General features: G+C 44.9%; 2 protein-coding genes across 2 annotated transcripts; both read right to left on the bottom strand.

Annotated features, from left to right (window-relative positions):
- Positions 1-1,348: 1,348 nt before the first annotated feature.
- On the bottom strand, positions 1,349-3,156 carry LOC126703929 (uncharacterized). Its single transcript, XM_050402982.1, has 2 exons — positions 2,872-3,156; positions 1,349-2,128 (listed from the first exon to the last, which is right to left on the bottom strand). The coding sequence occupies exons 1-2, from the start codon at positions 3,154-3,156 to the stop codon at positions 1,349-1,351; spliced, it is 1,065 nt and encodes a 354-aa protein (XP_050258939.1).
- Positions 3,157-5,261: 2,105 nt separating this feature from the next.
- On the bottom strand, positions 5,262-6,719 carry LOC126703928 (uncharacterized). The gene has a single exon (XM_050402981.1). It carries the CDS (start codon positions 6,717-6,719, stop codon positions 5,262-5,264), a length of 1,458 nt encoding a protein of 485 aa, XP_050258938.1.
- Between the last annotated feature and the right edge of the window lie 7,611 nt (positions 6,720-14,330).

The raw sequence follows: 14,330 nt of genomic DNA, 5'->3' as shown, positions 1-14,330 counted from the left end.
AACTGAGCCTGACTTTATGGGTACGTATCTTTTCTCCCTCTTCTCTTTTTTTTTTTTTATTTTTTTATTTTTTTATTTTTTTTATTTTATGTGTACTTGCGTTTCATTTGTACGCCTATCTCCCTACTTGCAGAGACTTTTGAGGGGTCAGGAATCACAGCAGGCATAGGAATGCTTGCTCCTGCCATACCTGTAGCGCCCGTTCCTGTCGCACCTTCAGCACCCTTTTTCAGCCGTACCTACTGCACCTGCTTCTGCTGTACCTACAGTACTTGTTTCCGCTACACCCGTAGCCCCCATTTCTGGTAGCTTTGGCAAGTTTCCTTTCCCTTTTATTATATTCTTTTCTTTTTTTTGGTAAATCTTCTCTTCCCAGACCATGGCTTCTCATTTTGCCTTGCGTTTTTCCTTTATAGGTCCGCTTCCCATTGCCCCTTCTCAATTTGAGGTGGGTAGCAGTTCCACCACCGTCCCAGACCCTGCGAATGATGTTGCAACCTTTTTTGCCCCCTTTGACCAGTCAGAGATTTATGACCTTGGCCCGACAGACTTCTGGGCCTCTGGTCCTCCTTACGTGGATTTTTATGGTTTCCGAGTTCCCGAGGATTGCGTTTCTCACTTGGTGATGATCTACAGCAGCCGTGGCAATTTTATGCAAGAATTCTGTCTTGGCCGTTCTGCTAAGGAGCATTTCTTGAAGATGTTAGGATGCGTGCTGAACGACATTGAGCACAGCTTTGTTGATTCTGTCTCTGCCGAGAGGATCCTGCAGTGGAGGGTCGTGATTTAGGAGCTTATCAGCGTGGGTTTTGCTGTGGAGTTTGTTCTAGATCACCTCCGTGAGGTTGCCCGAGCCCTTTTTATAAGGAGAGTTCAGCTAGCCGTTGATGTTATAAATGCCCGTATCGAGATTTTGAAGAAAGAGGTGGCGGATTTGAAAGGTCGTCGCGAGCGCCTTCTTTTTGGCGTTGGTGGGCCTAGTCGTTTTAGAGACTAGACTCTCATTTCCGGACTCCATTGATGATGACGCAGTTCCCTTCCCTTTTTCTTTGCTTTCCTGTTTTTGTTATGTCGCCCAGAACACTTATATGTTTCCTATAGTATTTATTTGGCGTGTGTTTGCCACAGTTTGGGTTTGTAATCATGATACTACACTTTGCTACTACTTTTACTATTGCTATGACATGGTGCTAATACTTCGTACTTTTTTATTACATATTCATGAAAGCATGTTACAATTTTTTTTTTTCTATGACATAATCACTTGGAGGAATAAAAAAAGAAGTGAAGGAAACATAAAAGTTTTTTTTTTTAACAAAAGAAAGGGACAACCACATAACTCTTTTCCCTAAGCATAATAACGTTTCAGCCATTTCCCATTGATGGGATCCATTAAGTCCCTGCCATCCATTTGAGTTAGGCGATAATACCCACTTTGATGTGCTTCCCTTATCACAAGGGGTCCCTCCCACTTTGGTGCAAACTTAGATGGTCCTGCCAGGCCTTGCCTGACATAGTCTGCCACCTTTAGCACAAGTTGTTCTTCTGCGAACACTCTTTCCTTGGTCATCCTGCCGTAGGCTTCAGTCATCTTTTGTCTGTATCTTCGGCTGCATTCCTGGGCCTTTTCTCTCTTTCCATCAAGCCCTTCTAGGTCTTCGCACCTTTCTGCCACAAAGACTTTTTCTTCCTTTTCCTTTTCTCGCGTCTGCATGACCCTCAAGGATGGTGTCATTATTTCTACTGGGCTTACTACCTCAGTTCCGTAGATTAAGGAAAAGGGTGAAAAGCCCGTGGCTGACTTTGGTGATTTTCTATAAGCCCAGAGAGCATCTGGCAGGTGTGTCGTCCATCCTCCCGTATACTCTTGACTCATTTTACTGATGATCTTTATGAGAGTTTTGTTTGTTGCCTCTGCTTGCCCATTCCCTTGAGGGTAATAAGGTGATGACCGGTGGTACTTGACTTGGTAGAACTCTAGCATCTTCCTTACATCACTATTGATAAATGGTGTGCCGTTGTCACTGATGATCCTGTAAGGCACCCCAAACCTTACAATTATATTTTCTTTGATGAAATTTGCCACCGCTCCTCCTGTGACGTTACGGAGTGGCACTGCTTCTACCCACTTAGTAAAATACTCTGTAGCCACTAATATCCATATGTATCCACGTGATGGTGGGTTAACTGGCCCTACTAAATCTAGCCCCCCAAGTGTGGAAGGGCCATAGGGTGACCATGCTATGTAAATCCTACGGATGGGTATAAATCAAGTTGGCTTGTACTTGACAACTGTGACACTTTTTTACAAATTCTGCCGCATCTCTTTTCATGGTTGGCCAGTAGTAGTAGCCCATCTATAGCGGGCATCTGTAAAGCTTTTCCTTCCCCTGGTGTTCACCACATTCCCCTGAATGTACTTCTTTTTATCATTTCTTTTGCTTCTTCAGGGCCCAAACACCTCAAAGGGTCCCCATCATATCCTTTTTTGAAAAGGATCATGTTATGCAAGAAGTAACGTGTTGCCAACCTCTTAAACTTGTATCTTTCACTATGCTTTTGTGGCAGGATGCCTTCTGTTAGGTACTGCATGAAAGGGCTCCTCCAATCCTCGTTAACGAATACAGTGTAACTTTCCTCCCTATCTACCACAAGCTAGCAGGTCCCACACTGGGTTTGGACTTGATCTGCATCTTTACCCATACTTGGCCAATAGAAGCCTGCCCTCTAAAGTCTGCGGTAAAGACTGACTTCTCCACAGGACCCGCAAGTCTTGTCATGCATTTCTTTCAATTTTCTCTAGGCTTCTTCCTGCCTCACGCATCTGGATAAGACCCCACCTGGCATCCTGCGATACAACTCCTCTCTTACCAAGGCGTAGTCCTTTAGTATCTTTAATTCTGCTACATCGTCTCCCTTTATCAAGACTTCCTTTATAGGGATCCGCCAATCCCCTTTGCCCTGTTCCTCCTGGAACTTTTCCTTTAACACCTCAATGATGGATTCCTCCCTTTTGCTGACTTCTATCCTGGTGCTATCCCCTTTGAAGATTATTTGCAACCCCAGTGCGGCTAATGCATCCGCAAATCGGTTTTCGTTTCTCGGAGCATGCTCTATTTCGAAGGTTGAAAATTTTTCTTCCATCCTCTGGGCCATCGCTCTATATGGGGCTAGGCTAGACTAGGCTCCTTTAAGGAAAAGCTTCCCTTGGCCTGGCAGACAACTAGGTTCGAATCTCCCAATACCCTTAAATGTTTGACTCTCATTTCGAGAGCCGTGGCAAGCCCGGTTAGGTAGGCTTCGTACTCTGCCGTGTTGTTTGAACAGGGAAATTCCAGCTTAAATGACAGCGCCACTGCCTTGTCTTCTTCATGATACAAAACTACTCCCACCCCTCCGGAATGGGTAGTAAAAGACCCATCGAATTTCATTACCCATTGTTCTCTAACCTCTTCTGCCATGGCTACTTCCCCTGGAACTTCATCATCCAGTGGGAATTCTTCCTCTCTTGGAAACTGTGCCAATAGATCTGCTATAGCTTGACTTTTCACCGCTCTAGGTGTCCCCATTCTCAAGTCGTATTGTGATAATTGTAGCAACCACTAGGATATTCTGCTGAAGAGGATCGATTGTTGTAACAAAATTTTAATGACATGGGACTTAGTCATCAGCCATACTTCGTAGGCTAAGAAATAGTGACGCAACCTTTGCGAAGCGTATACAATGGCCAGGCATGCTCCCTCTACCCTTGGGTAACGAGTTTCTGCATCTTTTAAGGCATGGCTGATGTAGTATATTGGCTGCTCAACACCACCTCCATCTTCCCGGGCAATTAGTGCATCGATGGCATACGAGTTAGTGGCCAAATAAAGTAATAGTGGTCTTTTATGGATAGGGGCCTACACCGTGGGGAGGTTCATCATTATCTGTTGTAGCCTTTTGAAGGCCATCTGCTGCACTTTCCCCTACTCAAAACTTTGTCCCTTCTTGAGCAACTTGGTGAAGGCAATGGTGATTGATGCCAATCCAGGGATGAATCTCCGGATATATGAGACTTTTCCTAAGAAGCTCTTCAACTCTTTTACTGTGGCCGGAGGTCTCATAGTTGCTATGGTCGTGGCTTTGGCCGGGTCCACGTCTATGCCCTTGCTGTGAACCAGGAAACCCAGGGAATTTCCCAGAGGACACTCCGAATGCGCATTTAAGGGGATTCATTCTTAACTTAAAAACTCTGCATCTTTTGAATACCTTTTTTAACACGCAAAAGTGTTCTTCTCTCCTCCTTGATTTAATCACTATGTCATCCACATAGTCTTCTAGCTCCTGGTGCATCATATCGTGAAATATGGCCGTCATTGCTTGTTGATAAGTTGCGCTTGCATTTTTTAACCCGAAGGGCATCACAATGTAGTAGAAATTGCCCATGGGTGTTCTGAAAGCAGTTTTCTCTGCATCCTTTGGTGCCATCCTGATCTGATTGTATCCGCTGAAACCATCCATGAATGAAAACATGGCGCTTCCTACCGCAGAATCTATTAGTAAATCCATGTTTGGCAATGGGAATTCGTCCTTTGGACAGGCTTTGTTGAGATTTCTGAAATCTACACAGCATCTTATCTGGCCGTTCTTCTTCTTCACTGGTACTATGTTGGATAGCTAGCGAGGATGCTGAATAGGCTTGATGAATCCTGTGGCCAGCAATTTCTGCACCTCTTTGACTATCTGCCCTTCTATTTCTATGTAAAATATCCTGGCAGGCTGGGCCACCGACTTGGCCCCTGGGTCTACATTTAATATATGCGTAACTAACCCGGGATCCAATCCTGGCATATCACTATAGTCCCAAGCGAAAACGTCTTTGAATTCTTTCAACAGTAGTATCAGTTTTGACTTCTCCTTTTCTGTCAGGCTTGCACTAATTGAGATAGGCCTTGATTCTTGTGAATCAGACCCTAGGTCAACTTCTTTCAATTCTTCCTCTGCCACAATCTGTGTGTCCTTTTCTGCCGTAACTTCCCCATCCTTCTCTTCTTCCTTTCCCAAACTTTCTTGAGCGACGCAACACGCCAAACTCCCGTGTTGCCCTTTTTGGGTGGGGCCCGCTTGCATCTCACTCGTGGGCCCCACGCGCCTTCATAACTTATACACAATCCTGCCATCAAGGCCTCGGACCCTGATGCACTGGGGTGTGTCGTCTAGTTCTGTGGCAGGCGCTTCTTTTCTTTTCTTCTTTCGCGCCAGTAGCTCCCTTAGATCGGGTTTTAGGTCATTTTGGACATCTTCCCACATAGGCACGAAGGTACCTCGTGGCTTTGAAACCGAGTTTCCCCAGATGGAGTCCATTGGTCGTAAAACATGGTTTCTACTAAGTGAGCTTCTGCTTGCTCGAATGGCGAGGGGTTTGCAGCTATACGTATCATCCTGCCATTCAATCTTCCTTTCACACATTGGTGGTAAGTGGATGGGACCAGTCGATGTTTGTGTAGCCAGGGCCTTCCCAAGAGTACATGATAAGATACTTCCATTCTGACCAGATGGAAATGAGCTAAAGAAGCTATAGGACCTACTTTCAACCACAACTGAATGTGGCCTGCGATGTACTCGCCTCTTCCCCCGAACCCCGTTACTTCCATCGGGCATCCTTGGATCTTTCTTTCTGAAATTCCTGCTGCTTGCAGGATGCTCAACGGAATGAGGTTTACGGAAGCACCTGTATCTACCAAGGCCCTCTTAATGGGGATTTGATTTATGGATGCTGCTAAAGAGAGAGGCCTCCTGTGATCCAGGTGTCCCACCTCTATATCCTTACTACTGAATGTGATCTCTGTCGATTCCTGTAGGAGGGCTCTGTCTTCTGGCATTTCTACTGACAAGCACTCTACCCCTGCCCCGGAGGCGATACTCACCAAAGCCTCCGTGGCTATCTTTCTTTCCTTTGCTGTGAGTCCCAAATGGTTAAATAAATTTTTGAACTTGGCACTCTGCTGTAAAGTGGTAATCGCCGCCACAAGCAGGGCCAAATTCTCTTCCTCGTCCTCTCCCGGGTCTGCGCATATTACCACTGCGGCTATACCATTTCCCTTGTGGTTCAGGAGTGGGTTTCTTTGGACTTCCTGCTGGGTTAACTCCAATGTGCCTTCTTTAATCTTGCGGTGCACCAACCTGCGAAGCGCCCAGCATTCTACGGTGGGATGTTGTACATAGTTGTGCAGGCGGCAGAAGCGAGGATCTCTTCTTTCTTCCTCCGTGGGCTCTCTAGGAACCTGATTGGGTTTAAAGATCCCGTCTACTATCCATTTGTCTAGCAGCACATCTAGCTCCTTAGGAGTACATGGTATGGGTGAGGGCGTATCATACTTCTTCCCTACTGTTTTCCTTCTCCGCTCTCCAGTGGACACCACCATAGCCTGCGGGGTGTTTCTTTTGTCTGAACTGGGTTTTATGGACTGAGCCGTCTTCCTTGCTTTCTGCAACAACTGTGCAAACTGGGAAATTTCTAGATTTTCCAGGACAGCTTTGAATTCCCGAATCATGTTAGTCATGCACATTTCTACTAAGGTCCTTTCTTCACAATGGTCGTGGCAGTCAAGTGCTATGTCCCTGAACCGCTTGATGTATTCCATCAAATCCTCGCCATTCCTTTGCTTGGTCGCTTGCAGGGTTGCGAGCGTTACCGTTTCCTCTCCGTGGAAATACTTAGTGTAAAATACATCCACCATGTCAAAAACAGAAAGAGTATGAGCAGCAGGCAGATTTTAGACATACATGGAAGAGAGGCACGCATAAGGCCCAGACCTCACCAGCTTGTACCCAACCAATACAGGACACGGTGAGGTCATGGGTCAGAGGTAAGAGGGCATGGTTGGCAGTAGGGAGAGGGGAAAAACCTATTTTGAGATTCCTGATTGGGGTCTTTTAGGGGAAGTGTCCTGCTGGGATGACATACCACCCAAAAGAAGTAAAACTGAGTTGGAACCACTAGGTGCATGTCATGAGGGATACGGAGAGAGAAGCCACCCACAACCATAGTAGGGAAGGGTGCCAAGGCAGACAAACAAACAAAATAGTTTTCTTTTGTCTAGTGATAGGGAGTGGCACACAGACGGACCAGTGGTGGTTGGCAAGTATACCTAGACCAAACAAAGGTGGTTAAGGGCTAAAATGGTAAAATCCGATCACGGCAGACACTATAAAAAGAGGCCCTTGCCATGTATAGGAAACAAGAACCAGCACCACGACATAGGAATTTGAAAACCAGGAAATAGAAAACAAGTATTAAGAAAAAGAGGAAGAAAGAAAAAAAAAAAAAAAAAAAGATAAGAAAGGGGAATATTAGAAGAAAAGGAAAGAAAAAGATAGAGAGTTAGAGCGGCAGGCATGCACCAATAGGTTGATTCCCTCTCTCCCTCTAAAAGTCCCGCTCTGCCAGAAACAAAGAGTTCCCTTGTGCACCAACCATTTAGATCCGTTTCCCTCAAAGTGATTAATTTCCACGACAGGATTTCCCTGGGAGATTATTCACTTTAAGAAGAGGCGTTCTTCCCTCTCTGGTTTTGGTCCTGCTGATCAGATTTAATTTGATTTCTTTCTTCTTTTGATTAACCCATATACTACCCACTTATTCCCTCACTTTCTTTATAAAAGTGTAAGGTGGTGGGCTGTGCTAGTGGTGTTGGGCTGTCTCCTGCTGCACTAAGCCCAAGTTTTCTAGATAAGAGAGTTGGGACCGGTCCAGCTTCAGTTCAAGTTGGTCTGGCTTGTGTGCAAACTAGGCCAGGTCTGCCAGGAACGTGTTTACGGCAAGTAAAACTGTTTCAGGCAAATCGTGGCAGACAGACATAATAATAATAAAATAAGCAAAAAATATCTAGCCACTTAGTGGGGAAATGACCGAACAGCCCTTGAACTCAATTACAACAGAAATATTAATCGTTTTCTTTGCGGAAGGGAAATAACATAACAGAGGATATTAATACACATGGGTTAGTCAGAATATTAGGGAAATCAATCAAAATCCAATCCGCGGGAGCAAAGACAAAAAGGAAAGAATGTTCCTTCTCAACGCAGTCAATCTCTCAAGAAAAGGTCCTGCTGTGGAGATTAACTGCCCTGAGGGAAACGGCCCTGAGTGGTTTTTCTGCACAGATGTTCTTGAGGTTTTCACAGAGAGCTGGATTTCATGAGAGAGAGAAAGGACCAATCTACCGGTGCATGCCTACCGTTCTAATTCTCATTTTTTATTTCTTTCTTGTGGTTTTCTTTCTTTTCTTTCCCACTCGTTTCTTTGCTATTTCTTTTTTAAGTTTTCTATCTTTTAGTCAAAGTTCCCGTTATTCCTCATTTCTGTTCACGGCAAGACCCTCCTTTTATAGTGTTTGCTGTGACCAGATTTTACTGTTTTAGCCCTTAACTCCCTTTGTCTGGTCTGGGTGTACTGGCTGACCATCACTGTTCCGTCTGTGTGTCGCCCTCCCATCACCAGACAAAGAAGAGTATTTTGTTTGCTAGTCTGTCGTGGCACCTTTTCCTGCTACGATCTGGGTTATTTCTCTCTCCCTATCCCTCATGGCATGCACCTAATGGTTCCAACTCAACTTGCCTCTTTTGGGTAGTAAGCCATCCCAGCAGGACACCTCCCCAAAAGAGCCTGAGCCAGAACCTTCAAAATAGATTTTTCCCCTCTCCCCACCATCAAACCATGCCCTCTAAATCTCTAACCCCCTAACCTCACCATGCTCTGTATTGGCTGGGTACAGGCTGGTGGTGCCTGGGCCTTGCGCATGCCTTCATTCCATATGTGTCGAAAACCTGTCTGCTGCCCATTCGTCTGCCGTGGTTTGGAGGCTCACCGTTCGTGTTCTTTGACCTCTTATGTGGGCTACTTTTTGTTTTCCCGCTCCTCTCAAGAGCTGAGCTTTATTTGATGATGGGCCTTACATTTCTTTGGCCCACTCCTTGGTTTCCCTCATTCCTTGCAATATCGTTCTGTTATTCCTACTGTAATGATTTAATCCTGTTGGGCCTCTTTTAGGCCAGCCGTTTATTCCTTCTCCCAGTGGCTTGGCATGGCCATTGGTTTGCTCTTATTTATGGGCTCCTATATCCCTTTTGTCTTTCCTTTGGGCATCCTTGGCCCGTTTGGGCTTCCTCGGCCCTTTTGCTAATTCTGCATTCCCATGGGCTTTTACTAACTTCATTGGACTTCCCCGACCCAATAACCTTATTCTCATCCTTGGGGTTTATGGGCCTGCCATAAACCCCTTACTTTCTTACTTTGCATTACTTTGGACCTGCGGCGGCTTTTTCTCGCTTTTCTACCTCATACACTGCCCATGGGATGCTATTTCTCTCTTTCCGAACTTCTTTAAGCCCACTTGTCTCTTCAAGGCCCATTTGTTTATTTCTTGGGCCTGTGATCCATTATTCCTACCGCTTGGGACTAATGGTTTTGCTGTCTGCTTTGCCAATTCTTTGCTGCCCTTATTATTGGGCTTTCTTTCTTTCCACCTAGATTCTCACAAATGGCCCTCAACAAAAAGTAATTGTTGTTAAACTGTGATTATCTTTTCTTGATTAGGGATTATCTACTCACTTTAATTAAGAAGTCAAAGCACTTTCTTTTGTCTTATTATTATCATATCTGCCTGCCACAACTCATCTAAAACAGCTCTGCCTGCCGTAAGCGCGCTCTTGGCGAACGAGGCATAGTTTGTACACAAGCCGGACCAAATTGAGTTGTAGTTAGACTGGTCTCAACTCCCTTATCAGAATATTTGAGCCCAGTACCGTAGGAGGCAGCCCAGCCCGATATAACCAAAAAGGCCTACTACAGCCATCAACTCCTTACTTTCTTTGCTTTAATTACTTTGGGCTTGCCGTGGCCCTTTCTCACTTTTTCACATCATATACTGCCCATGGTTTGCTTCTTTTTTTTTTCTCTTTCCGGGCTCCTTTAAACACATTTGCCTCCTTTAGGCCCATTTGTTTATTTCATGGGCCTGTGATCCATTATTCCTGCCGCTTGGGCTTAATGGATTTTCTATCCATTTACCAACTCTTTTCTGTCCGCGTTGCTGGGCTTCTCCTTTCCACTTGGACTTCCAAAATGGCCATCAACACCAATCTTGCGTTTTAGAGAGTCTTCTGTTCATTTGTTTTAGAAAAATCAAAAAATGATAACCTAGAGAGAGAGAGAGAGAGAGAGAGAGAGAGAGAGAGAGAGAGAGAGAGAGTTGCTGAGAACAAGTACTGGGGCGTGCATTTTATAGTTCTTCTTCTTATAAACAGAATGATGGAGAGAGGCTAAGAGTAGTGAGGATTGTAGAGAAAGAAGAAGCGTATAAGGAAGACGAAAAATATGAGAGAGGAAAGAGCAACCGTCTTTTCTTTTTTTTGGATTTATAAATGCTATGTCCACTATATTTTCTCAACACTTTCAAAACAAATCATAAATGATAGGTTGTTAGTGGTTGTTATTAGTAGGCAAAAAAGTAATTTCAGTGGTAAATTCAAATTAGAACCAATAACAACTTACCCACCTAGGATTTGTTGTGAAAATGTTATGAATATGTAAACATCTCATTTTGTACCCAGTTAATAAACTTTAGTTCCCAGTCCCAATGGTGAGCTTGACATCTACAAAAGGTAATTGAAGTTATTTTGATAGTTTGGAAGTAATCACAATTCAAAAATGCTCAAATTGCTTTGAAAATGATGCTGAAAAATGAACTTTGCTCACTATTTTGACCATTTCTTTTGATCAATGTTGAGGGCCATTTGTGGAAGCCCAGGCAGACAGAAAGAAAGCCCAATAATGAGGGCAACAAAGAATTGACAAAATAGATAGCAAAAACCCATTAGGCCCAAGCGGCAGGAATAATGGATCACAGGCCCAACAAATAAATAAATGAGTCTTGAAGAGGCAAGCGGGCTCAAAGAAGCCAAGAAAGAAAGAAATAGCATCCCATGGGCAGTGTATGAGGTAGAAAAGTGAGAAAGGGTCATTGCAGGCCCAAGGCAATGCAAACTAAGAAAGTAAGGGGTTTATGGCAGGTCCATGAACCCCAAGGATAAGAATAAGGTTATTGGGCCGAGGAAACCCAATGAAGTTAGTAAAAAGCCCATGGGAGTGTAGAATTAGCAAACGGGCCGAAGAAGTCCAAAGAAAGCAATCGGGCCGTGGATGCCCAAAGGAAAGCCCAAAGGGACATAAGAGCCCATAAGTAAAAGCAAAACAGTGCTCGTGACAAGCCACTGAGAAAAGGAATAAGCGACTGGCGCAAAAGAGGTCCAGCAGAATTAAGTTATTACGGCAGGAGTAACAGTTCAACATTGCAGGAAATAAAGAAAATCAAGAGTGGACCAAAGAAATGTAAGGCCTATCACCATACAAAGCCCAGCTTCTGAATGGAGCGGGAAACCAAAGAAAAGCCCACATAAAAGGTCAGAAAACACAGACGGAGAGTCTCCAAATCACGGCAAACGCAAGAGCAGCAGGCAGACTCTTGGATATATTTGAAAGGGAAGCACGCGTAAGGCCCAGGCACCACCAGTCTGTACCCAGCCAATATAGGACGTGGTGGGGCCATGGGCCAGAGGTAAGAGGTAAAGGGGGTATGGTTTGGTGGTGGGGAGAAGGGAAAAGATCTATTTTGCGGCTCCTGCCCAAGCCCTTTTGGGAGGTACGTCCTGCTAGAATGATAGACCACCCAAAAGAGGCAAGTTTGAGGGGGAACCGTTGGGTGCATGCCTTGAGGGAAAGAGAGAGAAAGCATTTATATCGTGGCAGGAAAGAAGTGCTACGGTAGACTGAGGAACGAAACAAACCTGCCTTTGTCTGGCAAGGGTGAATGTCGCACAGAGTTGGTGGTCAGCAAGTATGCCCAAACCAGACAAAGGCAGTTAAGAGGCAAAATGGTAAAAGATTGGTCACGGCAGGCACTATAAAAGGGCCCTTGCCGTGCCCTGAGAGGAGGACCGAAAAACAGAGCATTCTGGGAGTAAAAAGAAAAACAGAGTAAAAAGAAGAGAAAAAAGATAAGAAAGAAAACAGAGAAGAAAAGAGAGAAAATTAAGGAAAAATGAGAGGTAATACAATGGGCATGCACCAGTAGATCGGTTTCCCTCTCTCCCCCTTCAAATCCTACTCTCTTCCAAAACGTATCAAGGACCTCTTTTGGGCAATAACCATTCAGGTCCAACTCCCTCAAAGCCATTAATCCTCATGGTAGGATCTTTTTCCTGGAGATTATTTGCATTGAGAAGCCAAAACGTATCAAGGACCTCTTTTGGGCAATAACCATTCAGGTCCAACTCCCTCAAAGCCATTAATCCTCATGGTAGGATCTTTTTCCTGGAGATTATTTGCATTGAGAAGAGGCGTTCTCCCCTCTTTGGTTTTGCTTCGGCAGACTAAACTTAAAACTTGATTTATGCTCATTTGATTAGTTCGTATTATTTTCTTTCTGATTTACTTTCTCTGTGAATGACATTATCATGATTGTAATCATGCTTTATAAGTAGGGATTACATAGCCATTTATTTAAATAGTCAGAATACTTTGTTTTGGTTATTATTATATCTGCCTGTCGTAACTCGTCTGAAACAGTTCCACTTGCCGTAAGCTTACTCCTGGCAGACAAGGCATAAGTTTGTGCACAAACCGGCCTAAGCTGAGTTACAATTGGACCGGCCCCAACTTCCTTACTCAGAAACATTCGGGCCCATTACCGCAGGAAGTAGCCCAGCCTAACATACAATACACAAAAAAGGCCCCTACATTAAATTGGCGACTTCACTGGGGAGTTAGGAAGCAGACAGAGGCAAAGGAAAGGAAAAGAAAACAGAGCCCCTCGCAAACGATGCCACCAAAGTCCAGGACGACATGGAATATGAGTGCCGTACCCTCACAAGCAGAATCCAGGCCAACAACGCCTCACCAACAGCAACTTAACTAAACAGAAGGTGCCAACAGAACGGGGGCTGATCCTTAGCCTTAGACAAGAGTCCTCGCGGACAATGTCAACACCTTCATCGAAGTATTGCAATCATTACAACACTCGCAGCAACAAATGATGGAAGAGATCCGTCAACTGAAGGTAGACAAAACAAAAGAGAAAGGCAGCCAGCATGACCCGGATCATGCGGTAGACAGAGAAGAGACACTGGTAGGAGGTGTCCCACGGAACACAGAACAGCGTTTTATTACCATGGCTGAAGTAGTGGCTCTCTTGGAGCAAGAGAGAGCCAGAACACCAAAGGAGAGGTTTTACGCACGAAGACCTCCCTATCCTCTAAAAGTACTCAGCAAACGGTACCTCGAGAGGTATGAACCAAGGGCCTTTGCCCAGTACGATGGCAGGAAGGGAAGTGCAGTAGGGCACGTGAGCAAATTTATTGACACCCTTGGCCCTTACGCAGCAGACGAGGACTTATGTCTGCGGGAGTTTTCAAAGTCATTGTGCGACCGGGCATACACCTAGTACATTAGCTTAAAACCAGGATCAATCCCAACCTGGGATGACATGGTGGATGTATTTTGCACTAAATACTTTCACGGGGAAGAAACAGTAACGCTTGCAACTCTACAAGCGACCAAGCAAAGGAATGGAGAGGATCTGATGGAATACATCAAACGATTTAGGGACATAGCACTTGATTGCTACGACCACTGTGAAGAAAGGACGTTAGTAGAAATGTGCATGACCAATATGATTCGGGAATTTAGAGCTGTCTTGGTGAATCTGGAGATTTCCCAGTTCGCACAGCTATTGCAAAAAGCTAGAAAGACGGCCCAGTCCGTGAAACTCAGTTCAGACAAGAGAAACGCCCTGCAGGCTATGGCAGTGTCCACTAGAAATCAGAGAAGGAAAACAGAAGGGAGGGAGTATGATACGCCCCCACCCTTACCATGTACTCCTAAGGAGCTGGATGTGCTACTTGACAAATGGATAGCGGACGGGATCTTTAAACCCAACCAGGTTTCTAGAGAGCCCACGGAGGAAGAAAGGAGGGATCCTTGCTTCTGCCGCTTGCACAACTATGTAAAACATCCCACCGCAGAATGCTGGGCGCTCCGCAGGCTAATGCACCGCAGGATTAAAGAAGGCACATTAGGGCTAACCCAGCAGGAAGTCCAAAGAAATCCACTCCCAAACCACAAGGGAAAGGATGTAGTAGCAGTGGTGCTATGTGCAGACCCAGGAGAAGACGAGGAAGAAAACTTGGCCCTGACTGTCGCGGCAATTACCACTCTTCAGCAGAGTACCAAGTTCAAAAATCTATTTGACCAGTTGGGACTTACAGCAAAAGAAAGAAAAATAGCCACGGAG

This window comes from Quercus robur, chromosome 10, assembly GCF_932294415.1.
Source record: "Quercus robur chromosome 10, dhQueRobu3.1, whole genome shotgun sequence".
Lineage (NCBI taxonomy): Eukaryota > Viridiplantae > Streptophyta > Magnoliopsida > Fagales > Fagaceae > Quercus > Quercus robur.
Note: the sequence above shows the minus strand (reverse complement) of the source record. Positions and strands in the feature narration are given on the sequence as shown.